Raw genomic sequence first — 17822 nt, 5'->3', positions numbered from 1 at the left:
TACTTGTGAACATAGCTCAAGGTGTGGAAGAGCATTTTTGGTTTGGGTTATTTATTTTGCCTTATATACAAGTCATTACCCTGGAAAGGATGTTCCTTAACATATTACCCAGGAAAATCCATTTTGGTTTTGTTTTTGTATGTTTTATTGTGACCCCGTAAAAGTGGTGTAATACTCTGACCACGTTGTTGACAGCAGTGACCTGGGAGTCAGAAATGCTTCCAGGGGTCTTCCCCATGCTGATCCCATGTCATTTGAGCACTGTTCCCATCGATTTGGGCAATTTTTAGGCCCTCTGCAGATCGCCGGGGGGGGGGGGGGGGGGGGAGCCGCCTGAAAAATGCTCGAGTTTCCCATAGACTTACATTGGGCTCGTTGCTCGGGTCGAGCACCCGAGTATTCCAATTTGCTCGACCCGAGCAACGAACACCCGAGCATTTTAGTGCTCGTCCATCACTACTAATGAAGACTGCTGGGTCGGGTTCATGTGGGTGGTACCATACACCCCTCACATAGTGAAAGCAAAAACTGCTAATTCTTTCATGCGGATTTCCAGTAGAAATGCCACAAAACTACTGAGAGTGAAATCTGCGGCAAAATCCATGGCCTTTCTCCACCAGCTGACGATCGCTTGTCATGGTCGAAATCGGCTTTCCCAGTCTAGCTTTATCCCCGTGTATGGACTGCCGACGTTATCCTGTATGAGGCTGGGGCTACACGCGACTGTCCACCGACCATAATCGTTGCCCGACCGGTCATTTAAATGCGTCGTAGGTCAGATTCACTGAACCGGCTGACGATCGTTCATTACGATCAAATCAGCCATGCCCTCCGAGCTGTAGCCGATGTGTAGTGGCTGCGGCCGAGCTGTAGCAGCTGTCAGTGTGCCCCATCCTCCGGATCTGCTCCAGCACCCCGGCAGCAGGGGGCGGCGCCACCAGCCCTCTCATCCTCCTTTGTCTGTGCTGGAGGAGGGGCAGGGATGGGTACCGCTCCTCGCCCCACCCACCCACACACTCCGGGGATTGCTGCACCCATCACTGCCCGCACCGTACGAAGCTGCGGCCGGTCGCGGGCTCTGGATCGTGTCCTGCCCTCCCAGCACTGCTACAATCATGTTGGCGCTATTTAACAAGCTACTGGACTGGTTCAAGGCGTTATTCTGGAAGGAGGAGATGGAGCTCACCCTGGTGGGGCTGCAGTACTCCGGGAAGACCACCTTTGTCAACGTGATAGCGGTGAGAGAGGGCAGAGAGCGGGGTGGGCAGCGGTGGGCACGGACCCCGGCCCTGCATGTAGCTGGGAGCCCTGTGCCGGGGGAATCACAGCACTGCACGGCTGCAGCCATTTTGTTGTGTACCACACTGCTGTGTGATGCTAGGCCAGAGCTCCCCTCATAGGCACTGCAGGGCAGGACTCGTGCACGGGGACGATGGGGGTAGTAGGCCGTCCTCATAGACATGTGCAGGGGCAAGAAGCCGGGGGCATCACAGACATGTCACCTACAGTCTGCACTGTGCCACAGCTGTCTGCGGTATATGGCTGTCATTTATCATCTGTGTATCAATCTAACCATATATCTATTATCTATCCTATTACCTATCTATATATCTGTCTATCATCTATCTATTATATATATATACTAGCTATTGAACCCGTTTTACCACCGGGTGGCCAGCATTTTTATTGGTATATGGTCTCCCATGCTGGTATGTGCTGCCCCCCTCCTGGTATTTGTGCTGCCCCCATCCTGTCCCCACCATCCTATCCTGGTATGCATGGCACCCCTCATCCCCATCCTGGTATGCATGGCACCCCTCATCCCCATCCTGGTATGCATGGCACCCCTCATCCCCAATCCTGGTATGCATGGCACCCCTCATCCCCAATCCTGGTATGCATGGTACCCCTCATCCAAATCCTGGTATGCATGGTACCCCTCATCCAAATCCTGGTATGCATGGTACCCCTCATCCAAATCCTGGTATGCATAGCACCCCTCATCCCCATCCTGGTATGCATGGCACCCCTCATCCCTATCCTGGTATGCATAGCACCACTCATCCCTATCCTGGTATGCATGGCCCCCTCATCCCTATCCTGGTATGCATGGCACCCCTCATCCCCAATCCTGGCATACATGGTACCCCTCATCCCTATCCTGGTATGTATGGTACCCCTCATCCCTATTCTGGTATGCATGGCACCCCTCACATCTCTATTCTGGTATGCATGGCACCCCTCACCCCCCAATCCTGGTATGCATGGTCCCCTCACCCCCCAATCCTGGTATGCATAGTCCCCACACACCCCAATCCTGGTATGTGTGGTACCCCTCATCCTGGTATGCATGGTCCCCTCACCCCCCAATCCTGGTATGTGTGGTACCCCTCACCCCCCAATCCTGGTATGCATGGTCCCCTCACCCCCCAATCCTGGTATGTGTGGTACCCTCACCCCCCAGTAATGGTATGTGTGGTACCCCTCATCCTGGTATGCATGGTCCTCTCACCTCCCAGTCCTGGTATGTGTGGTACCCCTCACCCCCCAATCCTGGTATGCATGGTCGCCTCACCCCCCAATCCTGGTATGTGTGGTACCCCTCATCCTGGTATGCATGGTCCCCTCACCCCCCAATCCTGGTATGTGTGGTACCCCTCATCCTGGTATGCATGGTCCTCTCACCCCACAATCCTGGTATGTGTGGTACCCCTCACCCCCCAATCCTGGTATGCATGGTCGCCTCACCCCCCAATCCTGGTATGTGTGGTACCCCTCATCCTGGTATGCATGGTCCCCTCACCCTCCAATCCTGGTATGTGTGGTACCCCTCTTCCTGGTATGCATGATCCCCTCACCCCACAATCCTGGTATGCATGGTCCCCTCACCCCACAATCCTGGTATGTGTTGCCCCCTCACCTCCCAATCCTGGTATGTGTGGCCCCCTCATCCCTTTCACACTGTACACACATACAAAAAAAATAAACACTTGTACTCACCTTTCTTCCCTGTGCTCCAGCGCTGCTGTGTCTTGTTCTGCCGGAGACTGGGGGAGGAGTGCAACGCCGGAGTACGCGCGTTCCCATACCGCGCTATCCAGCGGCATTTTGCTGAAGACACACTGCAAATGTGTCTTCAGTAAAATGCCACCGGATAGCGCTATGCACATGCGCCGATCCGACGCCTCACTCCTGCCCCGTTCTCCGGCGAAGAGAGTGGTGCCGTGGCAACGCTCTTCCCGGTCAGTTAAGTATGTTAATATGGTGCCGGAGATCGCGGTATGTGTTCAGTGTCTACGCATACCGTGATCTCCGGCGCCATACACCTCCTCTTACCTGTAAAGGCTGGATGCGTTCTGCTGTCTGGAGCCAGACTACGCATCGCGCATGCGCAGTCTATAGAGACTTCTGACAGAGACACGCATCTGCCTTTATATTATAGATGTTTCTATCTATCAAATGTCTGTCTATATGTCTATCTATCCATCTCTCTATCTATATATATCTCTATCAATATATCTCTCTGTCTGTCTATCCTGCAGTGGATTCACATATATGTACCCTTACACAAGGTTGCCCAATGCCAGTGACTGCACAGACTTTGCCCCTCTTCTCTTGCGCTATATTTGGTAATTGTCCCCATGACTGTGCTCCTTGTGAGGTGACATGTCCCATTATTATGTCTATAAGGTCATGTTCCCACGTTCAGTATTTGATCAGTATTTTACCTCAGTATTTGTAAGCTAAATCCAGGAGTGGGTGATAAATCCAGAAGTGGTGACGTGTTTCTATTATACTTTTCCTCTGATTGTTCCTCTCCTGGTTTTGGCTTACAAATACTGATGGAAAATACTGACCAAATGCTGAGCGTGTGCCCGTGGCCTTGTGGTACCTTTCAGTGGTACTAATGGAGTACTTGACATCTTAGGGGTACAAGCATAGCTTTGGTAAGTTGTCTAGGTACTTGTTAACGTTACTTATGTTTTAAGGTTTGAATAAATTTGTGAACGAAGCTCCCCGGACCATGAGGGGTCCAGCTGGTGGAGTAACAGATAGGAGCCCCTTTTAGTCCTCCAGATGGAGACCCGGTGTTCGCAGGCAGACTGGGAGGCTGGGTTCATATATGGTGATTTTATTGCCACAATTTTACAACATTATGGAAATTCACAACACAAAAATGTACAACGACTGCAAAAGTGCAAGCTCAGCCTAAAAGGGGGCCGAGGACCAGGGTGTGAAATCCCAACCTCCTCAAGGCCGAGGTGACACTGGCGCTCCCTCACCTCATTCCTGCCGGCTACCAATCCTGGCTGTAGTAGAAGTATGGAAGGAGCAGGAGGCTGTCTGTAGGGTCCATAGAAAGGGTGGATCCAGCTTCTCAAATATAAAAAGTTCACACCTCTGGAACCGTATGGTGGATTTATAAAAAAAACCTTAATACTCAGGTCTTCATTACCATCTGCTCCCACCAGCATAATATAAGCTGTGGTATAATGCATAGTCAGCTGAAGTACTTTTGGGAATCCTGGGCATTGCACTTCTCCTGCCTTCCTTTACCTATATTTATTGACGGGGTGTGAGGCCATATACAGGTAGCCAGCCCTTCTCATATAAAACACCAAAGCCTGATCTTCACACTTAGTTTCAGACCTCCTTCACACAGACTATGTATTTGAGCTTTTTTAGCACCACTCCAGTGTTAGCTTTTATTTCTGCACTGGAGTGGTGCCACTAATATAAGTCCTGTGGCCCTAGTCTCATACTTATCAGCTGCCATCTTCAGAACTTCCCAGCACCGCTCCAGTCCCGATCTGTCATCTTGTGACCGCAACTCCTGACCAGAAGTCAGAGGTAGCGGGCACAAGCCCTCAGTGTAAGTCTATGGGAGACTCGTTCAGGCCTCCTTCTGCCTCTCATAGACTTACACTGAGTAGTGACTTCCGGCTCACCCAGCAAACACTGGAGCGATACGACAGGTCACAAACTGCTGGAGACCGACCGGAGCGGTGCTGGGAACAGAGGAAGATGGCGGTGAGTGAGTAAGAGACTGGGGCAGGGAACTTAGATTAGTGGCACCACTCCAGGGCTGAAATAAAAAACGCTGGAATGGTGCGCTTCTAAAAAAAAATCCATTTCTTCCTGTTTTCCTAGCTTGATTTTTCTATGTTTTTGCTTTTATTCTGGCATCCTTCAGAGAAGCCGGTGGGGTGAAAAAAAGCATAAAAATGGCATACTGCATTGTGAAAAATATCCATACTATTGGCCATAAAAATTACACCAAAACGCCATGGACAAAAATGTTCTGTCAATTTTGCAGTAATTTCCTACTGACTTGTGCAGTATTCACACATCCGTGAGTCACTGTCAGAGTACGGACAGCAGTGCAGTGACTGGTCGCGGGTCTCCAGCTGAACATGAAAGCTTCATAATATGCCTATAAGGTTGTTGGTTTCTAGTCGGGAGACCGTAACACATGGAACGTATGAATATAGACACATTAAAGCAGCACTCCAGCTGTTTGTTTTTTTCCATCGCTAAAGTGGCGCTTTACATGTAAACCCCCCGGCCCCCGTTCTTATACTCACTTTACGGCAGCTGCACCTTTTACCGACGCCGCTTCAGTGCCACGGCGCCATCTAGTTCCTTGTAACTTCTGACTGGCTGGAAGTCAGACGTTACGTCACAAGCTCTTAATGCAAGTCTATGAGAGCCAGAACGAGGCCTCCAGCGCGCTCCATGAAACACTGGAGCTGCCTGCAGGTCACTTTTCGCCAGACACCAACTGGAGCCACGCTGGAAAATGATGAAGACGGAGGTAGGTAAGTATGAGAAGAGGCTGGGGAATTACATTTAAAGCACCACTCCAGGGTTTTTTTTTATTGCACCGCTGTAGTGGAGGCTCCGCTCACGAGATGGCGCCGCAGGACCGGATCGGCGTCAGTAAAATGTGAAGCCGCCGGATGGCGCATATAAGAACGAGGGCAAGGGGCTTACATTTAAAGTGCCACTCAGGTGCTGAAAAAAAAACCCACTGGAGTGGTGCCGTGAAAGACACTGCTAAATGCTGTATGTGAATCTAGCCTAATACATGCAGAAAAATTCAGTGGCTCCAGTTCATCAGTGCGATTACCAGCCAGAATTGGTTTGAAAAGGGGCAGAACAGGGCATATCTCTGTCTGGAGTAAGATTCGTGGTCAGGCGCACGCAGGTATACCCCACTTGTCAGGTGCTACTGAATCGCCTGTTGATGAATCCGGATGGTGTGCCCCATCCTCAAGTCTGGCGAGAAAATCGCAGGTCATCATAAATCGGGGCCAATGTGTGATCTGACTGACCATAAATCCATTAGGCAGGGTTCACATTTTTTTGGAGGACTTGTTGTATATTCCATTACTTTTACCCTAACAAATAGTACCTTTCCTGTAAGAATGATGGTGTAAGTGCTCCTGGCGTCAATCATTAGGTAGTGTGGTAGTCTACTAATGAGTTGTGAGGTCTGCTGGTCCTGATGTGGCCAGTGTCCTGAACCCATAATCCGTGATTCTTGTGCGGCCAGTCCTGAACCCATAGTCCATGGTTCTTGTGCGCAGGGCTGTGGAGTCGGAGCCCATTTTGGTGGAGTCGGTATAAAATGGACCGACTTCGACTCCTAAAATATATAATAAATTGGGTACAATAATTCAATGCAGTTTGTGGGGAATATTTTTTCATAAGAATTTGGGAAAGTTATGAAATGTCCTATAAATGTCTGTTCTATTCCTGATCTAAGGGTCTAGACTTTTAGCTGACATGAATCTGTGCTACAGTTTATTTATCACTTAAAAATGAGCCATGTATGAGGGAGTCAGTGTCATGGAAATTGAGGAGTCGGAGGTTTGGCTTACCGACTCCACAGCTCTGCTTGTGCGGCCAGTCCTGAACCCATGGTCCTTGTGCGGCCAGGCCTGAACCCGTAGTCTGTGGTCCTTGTGCGGCCAGTCCTGAACCCATAGTCTCTGGTCCTTGTGCAGCCAGTCCTGAACCCATAGTCTCTGGTCCTTGTGCGGCCAGTCCTGAACCCGTAGTGTCTGTTCCTTGTGCGGCCAGTCCCTGAATCAGTATCCGAGACCCGTGTGTCTGAACGTGTACCTATCCGAGTATTCCATGTATCTAGACTGTCCTAACAGTCTCCAAATTAACCCTGTCTGAGACTTCGTGTCAGTAACTGTTCTGCAGAGGATAGAGAACCTTAGTCTGAACGGAGCCCTAGTCCTTTTTGTGTCTGCATACCTGACCCTTGGGGTCAGCAGCTGCAGTAGCGGGGACTGCCTAGGAGTGGTACCTGGCGGCTACCTGCAGCCAAGCCTGTCTCCACCAACAGGAGCTCCACTGAACACCAGATAGCCGCTTAGCTACGCCCCTCCTAGGTAAGCCCGGGCCCGTGGCACAGTGGGTCCACGAACCACGTGCGCCACCTGCGTGCATAACAAAATGACACAGTCACTGTACGTAGCAAGACCCCAAAGTATATGCAGTGTGCGGCCCTGTTCACATTGCGTTTTGGCCTCACACCAGAAGGAGCTTCAATCATCAGACAGAGGCCGACGTTTACAGTAGAAAAAAACCGCTATACCACTCATTTTACATTATTTTTACAATATACCTGTGGGGCTATACAGTGGTACACACAACCTAAAATTGGAGGTACAACAGCCATAGAAGGCTTTTCTGGCTTGTACCTCTTACACAGGTGGAAACATGACATGATGTACTGTATATGAACATTTTTATTTTGTATTGATCCAAAAGATGACGAAATCTTAGCCCATATAGGTAGTTATCAGTTCTTCCAGGAATAGGGTACAAATATCTGTCCTCATTCCAAATATGGCTGAGAGTAAAATCACCTGATCAGTTTTCCTAATCAAAGTGATGGAATAGAGATGACTATTGACATGTTTTTCCTCTTAAACTCTATGTCATATACAGTGGAGCACATTATTCTGGAAGTAATTTATGGCTATGTGCACACTGAGTCTTTTGGTAAATTTTTAGAATGGAAACTGAGAGAAAACTCAACATTGTTGAGGAGGATTTGGAGACTTTCCGCCCAGTTTCAGCTCCAAAAACTCCTTAAAAAACACTGGAAGACTAATGATCTCAAGCGCCTTGGCAGCAGCAACATGACACTGGTTGCTTGGACCGCTCAGAATCAGCGCTGGCCCTCTGCACATCCTTGTATTAAGACATCCCTTCACTTTAAAGAGAATCTGCAGCAGGTTTTTGCTATGAAAGGTGAGCAGCATGATGTAGGGGGAGATAGCCTGATTCCAGTGATGTCACTTACAAGGCTGTGTGTTGGCGTTTCAATAAAATCAGTGTTTTATCAGCAGGGGACTAGATGTCTCGTGCCATGTAGTCCTCCTGCTTTGTGTAATCCACCACTTATTAGCAGCTTTTTGCCTATGAACAGTGTACACAAAAAGCTGCCAATCATTGGTGTAGATGAGGTTATACAGGGCTCAACATTCTGAGCACTGCTAGATCTGCAACTGATAAAACTGTGATGTTTTTCAAAATGGCAGCATGCCGACCAATAAGTGATACATCGCTGGAATCAGCATCTCAGCCTCTACATGACACTGCTATCGGATTGCAGAGCAAAACCTGCTGATGGATTCCCTTTAATGGCCACTATATTATATTACAATTCCTTTTGCAGTGGCCCAAAATGAACCTAGCTTCGTTTTCATAAGGGATTACCCCGGTGAGAATATAGCCTTCTAACATAATGGTCCTTTTCAGTTTTCGTTTTTACATTGTTTTTCAACATTAAAGGGTTTCTTCGATTAAAACAAGTTCTGACCTATTCACAGGACAGGTGATGACTTAGTGATCCGTGGGGGTCCGGCTGCTGGGACCTGCACCAATCAGTAGCATGCTGAATTTTTCTTTTAGCTCTGTTATAAGATTGGATGTCCCACCTCCGCTCCATTCATTCCCTATGGGGCTGCCAGAATAAGCCAAGCACAGTGCTCGGTGGCCTCATAGGGAAAGAATGGCGTAGCAATCGAGGGTCTACACTAATCACTTTATTCTGATTGGTGCGGATCCCCTGCGACCGGACCCCACTAATCTACAAGTTATCACCTATCCTGTACATGCAGTATACCAACCATGGTCACGAATATCTCTGCTGCTGAAGGGAAATGCATGCTGCTGCACTTTCTTCCAGCGATTTGCCAATCGGACATCCTACAATTAAATGTCTCCTAGCTATCACTTTGCCTGTATAACTATGAGCTATAAATTTGTTGTGTCACCTCATTGCCAGTGATTCTTATCGATCATGCCTTCCCAGCAGGGCACACGGCTAATTATTGTCTGGTTGTAGTCATCCCTTTGTGACTCACTGCAGTGAGCAGTACAGACATTGTCTACCCTGAATGTGATGATTCATGAAGATTTCCTACCTCTGTTTCTTGCAGTCGGGACAGTTTAATGAAGACATGATTCCGACTGTTGGCTTTAATATGCGGAAAATCACCAAAGGAAACGTAACCATCAAGGTAAAGCCTATGACTGCAGTTTATGTGGGAAGAGCCTTTTATTACAGTCCTAAAGACCCTCATACAAATTAGATGACTGTTGGCTGAATGAGGATTTGGCTGATCATCCGGCCGGCAACCATCTCCGCAGTCTCTCCCATACACAGGAGCGCTTCTATGGTCTGTATGAGAGAGACATTGCAAAGCAATGGGCAGCCCGAAATCGGACATGGCCAAATGTCATCTCCCCCAATGATCAGTTGACCATCGCTCCTATACACATTGAGTGTTTGCCAAACCGTTGATATCTCTGGGTTTGGCCAACATTAGTCTAATGTGTAAGGGGGCATAAATTATTGATGGGCAGTCTGGCTCTTTTTGGTGCTCTGGTTCACTTGTCTTCGAGAGCCAAAAAGATCCACCTCTTATGGATCCCTATTAAATATGTGGTCACCACAGGTGAAGATACATTTAATATGAAAAGAATGCAGCCGAAACCTCGCCCACTCGTGGCTGAAATCCGTGTACTTGTAGCCAGCCAATGGAATTGATGGGTTGGCGGGGTTTGGGTCAGGTGGGCAGGGTTTCAACGCCGTAGTTTTAGAGCCATTATGAGACGCCAGCTCCCATCAGTCCCAGTAGGGAGTCAGCTCTTTGTCTTGGATTGGTCCAATCACTAGTTTAAATAATACAATAAATCAGGAAGGGTTTTAACTGCACCCCCACCTTTACCCTGCACCACTACCTACACTATGTCTTTTTCTGGTCTCCTCCCTTAGTCTTTCAGTAGACAATATCATTTGAACGCTGCAGTCAGTCAGCATTTTCTGCAGCCTTGATGTTCCATCCAAGGCAGAAGAGAAGTGACCTCAGAGACTGTTTCTTCAGGCTGGGGCAGATTGTCAAGGCTGCAGCCAATCAGTGATTGCTTCTTGACTCCAGTGGTCACATGATATCTTTTGCTAGAAAATGAAGCAAGAACAGCGGGGGGACAAGGACAGCAGTGGAGAGAAATGCTCTGGGTTCTGTAGGTGAGTGTATGTTTTTTTGTGGGCATTTTGAAACATGAAATATTGTAGTAGACAGCCCTATCATGAATCGGAGTCAGACTGGCTGCTAAGGAGTTTGAGGCTTTCAACACTACTTTGACTTGACACTGGCTTGGCGTTCTGCTGACTGCCGGGTAGAGGAAAGGATGCAAAAATGGTGTAGAGATGATGATATAGAGATACCGCAGCTGTCAATCAAGTATAGAGATACTACAACTGTCAATCAGGTATAGAGTTACTGCAGCTGTCAATCAAGTGTAGCGATACTACAACTGTCAATCAGGTATAGATATACTGCAGCTGTCAATCAAGTATAGAGATATTACAGCTGTTAATCAAGTATAGATATTGCGGCTGTCAATCAAGTATATAGATATTGCGGCTGTCAATCAAGTATAGAGATATTACAGCTGTCAATCAAGTATAGAGATATTACAGCTGTCAATCAAGTATAGATATTGCAGCTGTCAATCAAGTATAGAGATATTACAGCTGTCAATCAAGTATAGATATTGCAGCTGTCAATCAAGTATAGAGATATTACAGCTGTCAATCAAGTATAGATATTGCAGCTGTCAATCAAGTATAGAGATATTACAGCTGTCAATCAAGTATAGATATTGCAGCTGTCAATCAAGTATAGAGATATTACAGCTGTCAATCAAGTATAGAGATATTACAGCTGTCAATCAAGTATAGCCATTGCGGCTGTTAATCAAGTATAGAGATATTACAGCTGTCAATCAAGTATAGATATTGCAGCTGTCAATCAAGTATAAAGATATTACAGCTGTCAATCAAGTATAGATATTGCGGCTGTTAATCAAGTATAGAGATATTGCAGCTGTCAATCAAGTATAGAGATATTACAGCTGTCAATCAAGTATAGAGATATTACAGCTGTCAATCAAGTATAGAGAACTGCACGTGTCATACAAGTATTGAGATACTGCAGCTGTCAATCAAAGGGACATTCCCAAGTATTCCTCTTCTGATAGTTGCCAACTTTTCTAGGAACTGAACATTGATAATTAAAAAAAATAAAACCGATTGCAGTAAGTGATCGCCCACTGTTCCTGTTCCATCCCTGGCCAGGTCCTTGGCCTGTCCGTGTATTTCCTGTTCGGTCCAGGTAGAGGTGTGACCGCTTCAGTCAATCCATCTGGACTGAACTGTAAGTACACAGACCGACGTGGGACCTGGCCGCGCTGGATTGTGAGCAGCGGAGGATCAGTAAGGTGAGTATTATCTATTTTATTTCAGTGCAATCAGGATGTTTTTTGTTGTTTTTTTTCTTTGTTTTTTAATGTAGGGTTTGTCAACCTCTTCGAGACAATCTGTCCAAAAATTGAACTGACTGTGCTTACATAATATATAGAATGTGCATAAGACATTTATAACGCTCTTTACTCCTTTCTATCAGCTCTGGGACATCGGAGGTCAGCCACGTTTTCGAAGCATGTGGGAACGATATTGCCGAGGTGTAAGCGCCATTGTGTGAGTATGGTATTGCATGCAGAGGATTTCCTTATCTCATTGGTAAGCAGCATATGCAGTGCTGGCCAAAAGTATTGGCACCCCTGTAATTCTGTCAGATAATACTCAGTTTCTTCCTGAAAATGATTGCAATCACAAATTCTTTGGTATTATTATCTTCATTTAATTTGCTTGCAAGGAAAAAACACAAAAGAGAATGAAGCAAAAATCAAATCATTGACCATTTCACACGAAACTCCAAAAAAGGGCCGGACAAAAGTATTGGCACCCTCAGCCTAATGCTTGGTTGCACAACCTTTAGCCAAAATAACTGCGAACAACCGCTTCCGGTAACCATCAATGAGTTTCTTACAATGCTCTGCTGGAATTGTAGACCATTCTTCTTTGGCAAACTGCTCCAGGTCCCTGATATTTGAAGGGTGCCTTCTCCAAACTGCCATTTTGAGATCTCTCCACAGGTGTTCTATGGGATTCAGGTCTAGACTCATTGCTGACCACCTTAGAAGTCTCCAGTGCTTTCTCTCAAACCATTTTATAGTGCTTTTGGAAGTGTGTTTTGGGTCATTGTCCTGCTGGAAGACCCATGACCTCTGAGGGAGACCCAGCTTTCTCACACTGGGCCCTACATTATGCTGCAAAATTTGCTGGTAGTCTTCAGACTTCATAATGCCATGCACACGGTCAAGCAGTCCAGTGCCAGAGGCAGCAAAGCAACCCAAAACATCGGGGAACCTCCGCCATGTTTGACTGTAGGGACCGTGTTCTTTTCTTTGAATGAATCTTTTTTTTTCCTGTACACTCTATGTTGATGCTTTTTCCCAAAAAGCTCTACTTTTGTCTCATCTGACCAGAGAACATTTTTCCAAAACGTTTTAGGCTTTCTCAGGTAAGTTTTGGCAAACTCCAGCCTGGCTTTTTTATGTCTCGGGGTAAGAAGTGGGGTCTTCCTGGGTATCCTACCATACAGTCCCTTTTCATTCAGACGCCGACGGATAGTACGGGTTGACACTGTTGTACCCTCGGACTGCAGGGCAGCTTGAACTTGTTTGGATGTTAGTCGAGGTTCTTTATCCACCATCCGCACAATCTTGCGTTGAAATCTCTCGGCAATTTTTCTTTTCCGTCCACATCTAGGGAGGTTAGCCACAGTGCCATGGGCTTTAAACTTCTTGATGACACTGCGCACGGAAGACACAGGAACAATCAGGTCTTTGGAGATGGACTTGTAGCCTTGAGATTGCTCATGCTTCCTCACAATTTGGTTTCTCAAGTCCTCAGACAGTTCTTTGGTCTTCTTTCTTTTCTCCATGCTCAATGTGGTACACACAAGGACACAGGACAGAGGTTGAGTCAACTTTAATCCATGTTAACTGGCTGCAAGTGTGATTTAGTTATTGCCAACACCTGTTAGGTGCCACAGGTAAGTTACAGGTGCTGTTATTACATGAATTAGAGAAGCATCACATGATTTTTCAAACAGTGCCAATACTTTTGTCCACCCCCTTTTTTAGGTTTGGTGTGGAATTATATCCAATTTGGCTTTAGGACAATTCTTTTTGTGTTTTTTTTTCATTCAAGACCAATTAAATGAAGATAATAATACCAAAGAATTTGTGATTGCAATCATTTTCAGGAAGAAACTGAGTATTATCTGACAGAATTGCAGGGGTGCCAATACTTTTGGCCAGCACTGTAATGGCTTATGAGAAATCCCAGCCATACATTTTAAATAATTGTCCAATAAGCAGCGATCCCATCGGACTCTCAATACCCATGCGCACTCACCCCGGAAGGAAGTGCATGTGTTCTGAATGGGGAGATGGGGGTAAGCTGCTTGGCGGACACTTTCGATAGAGGCTTCTCTTTCCTGAGAACCCATGTATTATGTATGTACAGATCCGTCAGTTCTGCTGAAATTAACCTCTTCCTGCCACAGACATTTTTACATCACGTCATCCAGAGCCATAGCTTTTTTTTTCTTTTTTTTTCATCTCCAAACCCTTATGTGGGTTTATTTTTTGAAGAACAAAGTGTATTTTTTTAAATGATCTTTTAGTGTAGTGAAAAGTTTTAAAAAAAATTTCCGCGGTGGAATGGGGAAAAAACAGCAATTCCTACAATAAAATTGAGGTTACATTTTTACAACATTCACTGTGCAGTAAAAATGGCAACTTTATTGTGGTCAGTACTCAGATTTTTTAAATGTTTTTCTTCTTTTCCAAAATTAAAACTTGAAAAAAAATTGTGTTTCTTGATATCAAGAAGGGATTAATGTACTGGTGCGATCATCTGCAGGACTGGAGCCCAACTGATATACACAGCCGGCCTCCTGCTATGATTGCTAGGTCAGCATTCTCAACAATCTCAACAGTTTAACCCCTCATATGCTGCTGTCAAGTGTGACAGCAGCATATAAGGACTTTAACAGAGAGAAAGCACTCCACTGTCATTCATCAATATGGTGACTGTGAACCCATAAAAAAAAATAATAATTTTGTGTGTATGTGTGAGAGTAGAAAAACACAAAAACACCATATAAATTGGGAATTGTTATTATCGTATCGACCTGTAAAATTAGGTCAATTAAACTAAATAGTAAAATGTTTAAAAAAAAAAAGTAAAAAATCCAGAATTGTTGTTTCTTTTATACATAACACCATCAAAAAAGTAAGAAAAATGAAACAAAAACAAATAAGCCCTCATACAGCTCCATTGGCTCTTAAAATAAGGCAAACACAAAAACAACATTATTTTTTTTTTCAAACAGTATATTTATTAGAGAAAAGTAATAATAATACATAAATAAAACTATATAAATTTGGCATCATTATAATCGTGCTGACCCACAGATTAATATCACTTTATTTGTGCATCACTTGAATAGCAGAAAATGTAAAACATCAAAAACACATCAAACAACAATATAAAACATCAAAAGACAACTGCAGAAATTCTACTTCTCCCCCTAAAGAGTTAATAAATGTTTGGTGATATGTACCCCAAAATGCTACCACTGACAAATAGAACTCACCCTAAAAAAACAGCCCTCATACAGCTACTTTGATGAAAAAGTAAGAATCGTATGGCTCCTGGAATGTGCCTTCCACTTCAGGAGCGGCATACTTCAGATTCTAGGCTGGTGTTATTACTGTACTATATTGTCATAGCAGTGGTAAATGGGTTTTTATGAAATCACTCGCAGTCCAGATCCCACAGTGTCGTCACAATAGGTTTTATTTAACAGCAATTTTTCAAAAAAAAACCACACAGCTGACAGATTTATCAGAACTGTGTAAAAAAGCAGCCAATCAGGGCAGTTGTTATTTCTCAAAATGCCCTTGAAGAGGAGCTAAAGCTACACTGTGATTGGTTGCTATTGGCATCAACACATTTTGGGTCTTTTTTTGACAGTTTTCATAAATCTCAGGGCATTCTCTAATCCTTTATAATACAGCATCAAAAATCACTTCATTACGTGTAAATGAATGCTGGGAGAAATGGCATTTGTTACGGGGGGCGAATGGGGCATGTGGTGGTTACCGTTCATTTGTTGAAGGCCTGTATTGTGGGGGAAAATGGTGTTTGTTTGTGTCACAGTTCCTGTAATAGGGGACTTTATCCTGGGGGTAAATGGGGCAGGTGGTGACTATAGTTCATGTAATATAGGCCTGTGGGGGGATAAATAGGGAAGGTGGTGGTTACAGTTCATATAATGAAAGCCTTTATTGTGGGGGGAAATGGGGCAGATGGTGGCTATAGTTCAATAATGAAGGCCTTTATTGTGGGGAAATGGGGCAGATGGTGGTTACAGTTCATATAATGAAGGCCTTTATTGTGGGGAAATGGGGCAGGTGGTGGCTATATTTCATATACTGAAGGCCTTTATTGTGGGGGGGGGCAGGTGGTGGTTACAGTTCATGTAATGAAGGCCTTTATTGTGGGGGGAAATGGGGCAGGTGGTGGCTATAGTTCAATAATGAAGGCCTTTATTGTGGGGAAATGGGGCAGATGGTGGTTACAGTTCATATAATGAAGGCCTTTATTGTGGGGGGGGCAGGTGGTGGTTACAGTTCATGTAATGAAGGCCTTTATTGTGGGGGGAAATGGGGCAGATGGTGGTTACAGTACATATAATGAAGGCCTTTATTGTGGGGGGGGGCAGGTGGTGGTTACAGTTCATATAATGAAGGCCTTTATTGTGGGGGGGGGGGCAGGTGGTGGTTACAGTTCATGTAATGAAGGCCTTTATTGTGGGGGGAAATGGGGCAGATGATGGTTACAGTTCATATAATGAAGGCCTTTATTGCGGGGGAAAATGGGGCAGGTGGTGGTTACAGTTCATGTTATTAGGACCTTTTATTATGGGGGGAAATGGAGCTGGTGGTGTTTACAGTTCATATAATGAAGGCCTCTATTGTGGGTGGAAATGAGGCAGGTGGTGGTTACAGTTCATGTATTGAAGGCTTTTATTGTGAGGGGAAATAGGGCAGATGGTGTTTACAGTTGATGTAATGAAGGCCTTTATTGTGGGGAAATGGGGCAGGTGGTGGTTATAGTTCATATAATGAAGGCCTTTATTGTGGGGGGGAAATGAGGCTGGTGGTGGTTATGGTTCCTTTAATGAAGTCCTTTATTGTGGGGAAATGGGGCAGGTGGTGGTTATAGTTCATATAATGAAGGCCTTTATTGTGGTGGGAAATGGGGCAGGTGGTGGTTACAGTTCATATAGTGAAGGCCTTTATTGTGGGGGGGAATGGGGCAGGTGATGGTTACAGTTCATGTTATTAGGGCCTTTATTATGGGGGGAAATGGAGCTGGTGGTGTTTACAGTTCACATAATGAAGGCCTTTATTGTGGGGGGAAATGGGGCAGGTGGTGGTTACAGTTCATGTTATTAGGGCCTTTATTATGGGGGGAAATGGAGCTGGTGGTGTTTACAGTTCATATAATGAAGACCTTTATTGTGGGGGGGAATAGGGCAGGTGATGGTTACAGTTCATGTTATTAGGGCCTTTATTATGGGGGGAAATGGAGCTGGTGGTGTTTACAGTTCATATAATGAAGGCCTTTATTGTGGGGGGAAATGGGGCAGGTGGTGGTTACAGTTCATGTAATGAAGGCTTTTATTGTGGGCATATGGGGCAGGTGGTGGCTATAGTTCATATAATGAAGGCCTTTATTGTGGGGGGGGGGTGAGGCAGGTCGTGGTAAGGGTATGTGCACATGATGCAGAAATGCTCAGGATTTTTTCCTGAGCATTTCTGCATCTCCCTGGCAGGAAAAAACGCATGCGGATTGTACATGCGGTTTCCTGCCAGGGACATGCGGAAATGAAGCGTTCTTCACATGCATTTCCGCATGCAGGTTGACAAGCGCTTCCCAAGCGATTTTAGCATCACTTGGAAAGTGCTTGTCAACTTCACACTATATAAATCCATGCAACCGGCATGGATTTATATAGTGTGTGAATGTCAAAAAATAGAAAAATAAATATATACTTTACCCTCTGATGGCCCCCGGTGTCTTGCTTCGCTCGGTCCCGGCTACCGGCAGTGAAGACTGAAGGACCTGCCGACGTCAGCGTCACATGACCCGTCACATGACTCTAACGTCAGCGAAGGTCTTTCTTCATTCAACCGCGAAGTGCGGGGAACCAAACAGGAGCGCAGCGCGGGCGTCAGAAGGTAAGTATATATATATTTTTTATTTTATTCTTTTTTTTTTTTAATGGTACCTGGGTCTGGATGCG

The 17822-nt window shown here is 45.6% G+C and overlaps 1 protein-coding gene across 1 annotated transcript in view; it reads left to right on the top strand.

The window, feature by feature from the left end:
• The first annotated feature begins 955 nt into the window (after positions 1-955).
• The window catches only part of ARL8A (ARF like GTPase 8A), a 37924-nt gene continuing 21057 nt past the window's right edge, over positions 956-17822 (top strand). The window contains exons 1-3 of the mRNA XM_073666848.1: positions 956-1238; positions 9468-9548; positions 12000-12073. Coding sequence (XP_073522949.1) covers positions 1116-1238; positions 9468-9548; positions 12000-12073 — 278 coding nt within the window. The 5' untranslated portion in view covers positions 956-1115. The remainder of the gene's footprint in view (positions 1239-9467; positions 9549-11999; positions 12074-17822) is intronic.

The sequence above is a fragment of the Phyllobates terribilis genome, unplaced genomic scaffold (genome assembly GCF_046119375.1).
Source record: "Phyllobates terribilis strain yellow unplaced genomic scaffold, ASM4611937v1 Scaffold_2__4_contigs__length_985480577, whole genome shotgun sequence".
NCBI lineage: Eukaryota > Metazoa > Chordata > Amphibia > Anura > Dendrobatidae > Phyllobates > Phyllobates terribilis.
This window is presented reverse-complemented; position numbering and strand designations above follow the sequence as displayed.